The sequence below is a fragment of the Salmo salar genome, chromosome 02 (assembly GCF_965601325.2).
Source record: "Salmo salar chromosome 02, fSalSal1, whole genome shotgun sequence".
In the NCBI taxonomy this organism is placed as follows: Eukaryota; Metazoa; Chordata; class Actinopteri; order Salmoniformes; family Salmonidae; genus Salmo; species Salmo salar.
This window is the reverse complement of record NC_138292.1, coordinates 86,669,834-86,677,604: the sequence shown is the minus strand read 5'-3', so window position 1 is coordinate 86,677,604 and position 7,771 is coordinate 86,669,834. Positions and strand designations below refer to the sequence as shown.

At 40.7% G+C, this 7,771-nt stretch overlaps 1 protein-coding gene across 1 annotated transcript; it reads right to left on the bottom strand.

Moving 5' to 3' along the window:
• Positions 1-2,230: 2,230 nt before the first annotated feature.
• Positions 2,231-6,856, bottom strand: LOC106562516 (uncharacterized). The gene is made up of 2 exons (XM_014127436.3): positions 6,296-6,856; positions 2,231-3,398 (listed from the first exon to the last, which is right to left on the bottom strand). Exons 1-2 carry the CDS (start codon positions 6,615-6,617, stop codon positions 2,965-2,967), a joined length of 756 nt encoding a protein of 251 aa, XP_013982911.1. The 5' UTR covers positions 6,618-6,856; the 3' UTR covers positions 2,231-2,964.
• Positions 6,857-7,771: the final 915 nt, after the last annotated feature.

Here is a 7,771-nt window from a genome sequence, read left to right as displayed (position 1 = left end):
GATCCTTATTCTATTCTAATGTATTAGCTACCATGGAGCCTTATTCTAATGTATTAGCTACCATGGAGCCTTATTCTATCTACTGTTTTAGCTACTGTAACAGTGTAGGTTCCGTCCCTTTCTTCGCCCCAACCTGGGCTCGAACCAGGGACCCTTGCACAAATCAACAACTGACACCCCCACGAAGCATCGTTACCCATCGCGCCACAAAAGCCGCGGCCCTTGCAATGCAAGGGGAAACCCTACTTTAAGTCTCAGAGCGAGTGACGTCACTGATTGAAACGCTATTAGCGCGCACAGCCGCTAACTAACTAGCCATTTCACATCGGTTACACTACCAAGGAGCGTTATTATATTCTAATGTATTAGCTACCATGGAGCCTTATTCTATTCTAACATATTAGCTACCATGGAGGCTTATTATAATGTATTAGCTACCATGGAGCCTTATTATATTCTAATGTATTAGGTACCATGGAGTCTTATTCTATTATAATGTATTAGCTACCATGGTGCCTTATTATTTACTAATGTATTATCTACCATGGTGCCTTATTCTATTCTAATGTATTAGCTACCATGGAGCCTTATTCTAATGTATTAGCTACCATGGTGCCTTATTCTATTCTCATGTATTAGCTACCATGGAGCCTTATTCTATTCTAATGTATTAGCTACCATGGAGCCTTATTCTAATGTATTAGCTACCATGGAGCCTTATTCTATTCTATTGTATTAGCTACCATGGAGCCTTATTATATTCTAATGTATTAGCTACCATGGAGCCTTATTCTATTCTAATGTATTAGCTACCATGGAGCCTTATTCTAATGTATTATCTACCATGGTGCCTTATTCTAATGTATTAGCTACCATGGTGCCTTATTCTATTCTAATGTATTAGCTACCATGTAGCCTTATTATATTGTAATGTATTAGCTACCATGGAGCCTTATTCTAATGTATTAGCTACCATGGAGCCTTATTCTATTCTAATGTATTAGCTACCATGGAGCCTTATTATATTCTAATGTATTAGCTACCATGGAGCCTTATTCTATTCTAATGTATTAGCTACCATGGTGCCTTATTCTATTCTAATGTATTAGCTACCATGGACCTTATTCTATTCTAATGTATTAGCTACCATGGAGCCTTATTCTATTCTAATGTATTAGCTACCATGGACCTTATTCTATTCTAATGTATTAGGTACCATGGAGCCTTATTCTATTCTAATGTATTAGCTACCATGGAGCCTTATTCTATTCTAATGTATTAGCTACCATGGAGCCTTATTCTATTCTAATGTATTAGCTACCATGGTTCCTTATTCTATTCTAATGTATTAGCTACCATGGACCTTATTCTATTCTAATGTATTAGCTACCATGGTGCCTTATTCTATTCTAATGTACTAGCTACCATGGTGCCTTATTCTAATGTAATAGCTACCATGGAGCCTTATTATATTCTAATGTATTAGCTACCATGGAGCCTTATTCTATTCTAATGTATTAGCTACCATGGACCTTATTCTATTCTAATGTATTAGCTACCATGGAGCCTTATTCTATTCTAATGTATTAGCTACCATGGAGCCTTAATCTATTCTAATGTATTAGCTACCATGGACCTTATTCTATTCTAATGTATTAGCTACCATGGAGCCTTATTCTATTCTAATGTATTAGCTACCATGGAGCCTTAATCTATTCTAATGTATTAGCTACCATGGACCTTATTCTATTCTAATGAATTAGCTACCATGGACCTTATTCTATTCTAATGTATTAGCTACCATGGACCTTATTCTATTCTAATGTATTAGGTACCATGGAGCCTTATTCTATTCTAATGTATTAGGTACCATGGAGCCTTATTCTATTCTAATGTATTAGCTACCATGGAGCCTTATTCTATTCTAATGTATTAGCTACCATGGAGCCTTATTCTATTCTAATGTATTAGCTACCATGGAGCCTTATTCTATTCTAATGTATTAGCTACCATGGAGCCTTATTCTAATGTATTAGCTACCATGGAGCCTTATTATATTCTAATGTATTAGCTACCATGGAGCCTTATTCTAATGTACTAGCTTCCATGGAGCCTTATTCTACTTTTTATTTTTCATTTCTTTCGAAAGTTTAATATTATATTGAGACTGACAGACACGTTTTTGCTGATCGATTAGTGAGAATTTAAAATAAACTTCATCTACTACACATCTGTATTCAATGCAAATTCTGATTCATTCAGTCAAACAAACAGATAATATCAAAATAAACAACTAGCTCTATACTGCTTCTAACTAGTGGTATAACATTGATGGGAACACTCATGTTTTTCATGTAAACAACTTATCAATGTTGTTATAAAAACGGCATCACATTGTCATAGTCCTTTAGCTTGATGACTAGTAAACAAATTAACTCAATGAAACAGAACGACAAAATTCAAGAGGTTTCAAAGTTCAAAATCAAGAAATGCACATTCTATTAATCTATTCAATAATTTACATGGTGCAATATCTAAATCATGTAATACAATTCATTTAGTGAAAAACCAGATCACATCAAATTCAAGAGGTTTAAGGTTAGAATCAAGAAATGCAAACTCCATTCATCAACATTTAGCAATATCATCAACATTTAGCAATATCCCAAAAACATAATGAACAATATTAGAGGGTATGCAATGGATTAAAGTTCATAATCAAAACACATTGTATAGTATTTATCATCTCCAGATGAAAACTTAAACAAAAGTAGGTCTGTTTTGTTAATGATTTCATATAAACAATATGATTTCATGTGGTATAAACAAACACCTAAATTATCAGGTCAAAAACATAAGTCAGAACACAGTCTCTCTATTCTCTGATGTGATTTCAGGTCCTCTGACTGGGAAAATGTCTCTCCACAATGACAGCACTGGTAAGTTCATGCTTATTCAGATGTCTTAAATTGATAAAACTATTTCCACACTGGGAACATTGGAAATTATTTCCCCTGTGTGTATCTTCTCATGCCTCTTCAGGTTCCTTAAGCGGGTAAAACTCTGTTCACACTTGGAACATTGGAAAGGCTTTTCCCCTGTGTGTATCCTCTCATGCTCCTTCAGGCTCATTAAGCGGGTAAAACGCTTTCCACAGTGGGAACATTGGAAAAGATTTTCCCCTGTGTGTGTCCTCTCATGCTCCTTCAGGCTCCTTAAGCGGGCAAAACGCTTTCCACAGTGGGAACATTGGAAAGGCTTTTCCCCTGTGTGTGTCCTCTCATGCTGTTTTAGGGCCCATGATAGGGAGTGGTGTTGTCTCGCTGGTTTGTGTGTCACTGGGTCTGGTCCTCCTGAAGGATTCTTTCTGCTGTCAGAGTGAGAGTCTGGTCTTTCTCCTGCCAATGACAAACAGATTATTTAGTTAAATACTTAATAGAGACCTGAATAAAGCTTCTACATGATAAAACTGGCTCCATGTTAGAGGAGGAGCCTGGTGAAGAGCTCCGGTTTGAGTAACTGACTGACATCGCTGCTCCCTCTGTGACGTCGCTGCTCCCTCTGTGACGTCGCTGCTCCCTCTGTGACGTCGCTGCTCCCTCTGTGACGTCGCTGCTCCCTCTGTGACGTCGCTGCTCCCTCTGTGACGTCGCTGCTCCCTCTGTGACATCGCTGCTCCCTCTGTGACGTCGCTGCTCCCTCTGTGACGTCGCTGCTCCCTCTGTGATGTCGCTGCTCCCTCTGTGACGTCGCTGCTCCCTCTGTGACATCGCTGCTCCCTCTGTGACATCGCTGCTCCCTCTGTGACATCGCTGCTCCCTCCTTTTAAACTACTGCCCAGCCTTTCTGAACTGCCTGGCTGAACAACACCTTATCATCTAAAGCTGTGGAAGACCATCACCAAGACCTGCCAGATCTCTACATGTGTTTTGTTAGTTTTGACAGTTTTTACAGTCTGAGATTGTCTTTGTGATGAAAAGTGTTGTATAAAATACATTATTATTATTATTATTATTATTACTACTATTGTTATACTATCAAGTCCCCCAATCACCTCATGAATTTAAAAAAAAGTATTACTTTGCCATTTTTTGTATTCATGCCCCTCTTCAGTCCTTGATTTTCCCTCAATAAGTCTATATGATGCACTGTCATTGTTACAATCTTAATTTCACTAACAGAACTGGCGTTACCCACTTTGAGGAGGGCATATCATTTACCCACTTTGAGGAGGGCATGTCATTTTATTGAATTGGTTTCCCCCCATCCCGTCCCCCAGTCCATCTCCTGAAAATAGCCCCTGCTCCTCTCCTTCTCCTGACAGGTTAAAGTCCATTATTGGGCTAACAGAGGTTCCTGTTATTCAGATAGTACTTACTGGTGGTAATCAATAGCTCCTCTCCTCCTCCTGACAGGTTAAAGTCCATTATTGGGCTAACAGAGGTTCCTGTTATTCAGGTAGTACTTACTGGTGGTAATCAATAGCTCCTCTCCTTCTCCTGACAGGTTAAAGTCCATTATTGGGCTAACAGAGGTTCCTGTTATTCAGATAGTACTTACTGGTGGTAATCAATAGCTCCTCTCCTCCTCCTGACAGGTTAAAGGGACGTGACTAGTTGATAATCATCCCCAATAATTTCTTCCAAACTGAACCTAACCTCTATTCAGACGTAGAACAACGGATTAAATGAATGAAGTAAAGTATCGTGGGGGAGAAAGGGGGAGAACGGGTGAGTTGATGAGCGAGGGGAAAATAATTATTTAATCACCAATTGTGAATGAAGAACAGCAGTCATATCAGTCTACTCTGGTCTACTTGACGTCCACAGTGAGAGTGTGTCTAACTTACCAAATCTGAACGAAAACTACTTGGATGGCGGGGAAGAAATTAATCAAGAAATCTCTGATGATTATTCTTGGGGAGGCCCTCCACCAATAAAATGGATTGAACATGGGGATGAAAGGCCCTCCACCAATAAAATGGATTGAACATGGGGATGAAAGGCCCTCCACCAATAAAAATGGATTGAACATGGAGGGGATAGGCCCTCCACCAATAAAAATGGATTGAACATGGGGGGAAAGGCCCTCCACCAATAAAAATGGATTGAACATGGGGGGGAAAGGCCCTCCACCAATAAAAATGGATTGAACATGGGGGGGAAAGGCCCCCCACCAATAAAAATGGATTGAACATGGGGGGAAAGGCCCTCCACCAATAAAAATGGATTGAACATGGGGGGGAAAGGCCCCCCACCAATAAAAATGGATTGAACATGGGGGGAAAGGCCCTCCACCAATAAAAATGGATTGAACATGGGGGGAAAGGATCAGAAAACCAGTCGGTATCTGGTGTGACCACCATTTTCCTCATGCAGCGTGACATCTCCTTCACATAGAGTTGATGTGGAAGGTTGTCCCACTCCTCTTCAATGGCTGTGCGAAGATGCTGGATATTGGTGGGAACTGGAACACGCTGTCGTACATGTCGATCCAGAACATCCCAAACATGCTCAACGGGTGACATGTCTAGTGAGTCTGCAGTACATGGATGAACCGGACATGTTCAGCTTCCAGGAATTGTTTCCAGATCCTTGAGACATGGGGCATTATCTTGCTGAAACATGAGGTGATGGCAGCAGATGAAAAGAACAACAATGGGCACTCTAACAGGGTCCTTCCACCAGAAGACTGCCTTTTGCGTCCCTTTGATATTTTAAGTAGAAATTGTGCACCAATATTGAATTCTAAAAGCCTGTTATATTAAATGAAGTGCCCTTTTAATATAGACCACATGGAGAATTCAATACATTTTTTATATGAATAAAAGCTTGCTAGAATGACCAAAGTCAGCATTTTGACATGTCCATATTTCCATGTTACAGCGTGTTTGAGGAAAACAGATGGAAGACAGATGATAGACAGAGGCATACCTGGACTAATTAGCTATCAGCGACTCCTAACACCTGTGTGTAAACGGAATACGGACGCCACAAAGGTGTTGTCGCTGAAAAACACTGTCGGCTGCAACTGTGTTAAAACCAGTTAGAACAGTGTGCAGTAAGAGTATATTTGTGAAATTATTTTTGATGAGATATGAAAGTAGAGAGATTTAGGTTTCTGGACCACAATTGAGAATCGATTCACATTAGATGTAGTATTTGTCTGTTTTGGAGCCAGTTCGCCTCAAAGCAGAACATGTCTGGTCCTTGGACTATATTGAGTAACGTCAGGCTTCTTCCGTCCATTATTGGTTTAACAGAGGTTGTGATCCTGTTATTAAGATAGTACTTACTGGTCTCAATCAGATCTTCTGTCTCCTCCTCGTCTTCTTCTTTCAATGTGACAGTCATCTCCCCCTCCTCCCCTGCATCCTCCTCTTGCTCTTCCTCCTCCTCTTTCACTCTGAACGTGTCTTCCTCTTCTTTCACAGTAACGTCTTCCTCTTCTTCTTTCACGGGAACAGCCTCAACCTTTACTTGTTTTTTAACTGTGACATCCTCCTCTTCTTTCTCCTCTTTCACGACAATGTTCAGCCATATACCCTCTGGAGCCTTATTCTCCGTCCAGCAGACCGCTTCTTCTTTAGCAGGAGGAGAGTAGCTTAGTGAACTCATGGTCAGGGATGTTAGCTAGCTAGCATTAGCGACTAGCCTAGTGCTAGGCTAACTTATCAAGCCAGCTAACTGACTAACAATGTACATATAACATTAAATAAGGTAACTAGCTAAACGACAAAACTGTTTTTAAAACACTGAGACAGTCTAAAGAGCTTCAATGTTTCGGTTATGTTGGCGAGCAAGCTACCGAGGTGTCTGACTAGCTGTTGTTGTTGTTGAAGAAACGTCCCGTCCACTAAATGATACCTCACACAGCATTAACGCCTGAAAGACGCTCATCTCCATCTGCTGACTGGAGTTGGTAACGCAGTTGAGAGAAAAGTGCATTTTATTTCATTTAAAACACGTATCTGACTGCATTTAAGGAAATGTCATTTTCATTCTGTCAAACAAACAATCTGCACCATGGTTTAACAGTGATCAACGTTCTATGAAAGCAGCTGGGAGCAAACTGGAGAATAGCTAGAGGAAAACAAGGCGAACTGTATATACATATGAAGTGTGTACAACAGTATGTAAGCATTATTAAATTGACCAGTGATTCCATGTCTATGTAAATATGGCAGCAGCACACCGGGCGGCAGCCAGCTAGTGACAGTGACTAAGTTCAGTGTAGGGTACTGGGTGGAGGCCGGCCAGTGATGACTATTTAAAAGTCTGATGGCCTTGAGATAGAAGCTGTTTGGTGCAGTTGCTGTACCAGGCGGTGATACAGACTGACAGGATGCTCTCAATGGCATATCTGTATAAGTTTGTGAGGGTCTTAGGGGCCAAGCCACATTTCTTCAGCCTCCTGAGGTTGAAGAGGAACTGTTGCTCCTTCTTAACCACACTGTGTGGATGGACCATGTTCAGATTGTCAGGGATGTGTACGCCAAGGAACTTGAAGCTTTTCACCTTCTCCACTGAGGCTGGTCTCCTGAAGTCCACGATCAGCTCTTTTGTTTTTGTTGACGTTGAGGGAGAGGTTATTTTCTTGGCACCACTCTGCCAGGGCCCTCACCTCCTCCCTGTAGGCTGTTTCGTCATTGTTGGTAATCAGGCCATTCACTGTTGTGTCGTCTACAAACTTGATGATTGAGTTGGAGGTGTGGCCATGCAATCATGGATTCATTGTAAGACACGAGGACCTTGTGCACTTCAGATAACAT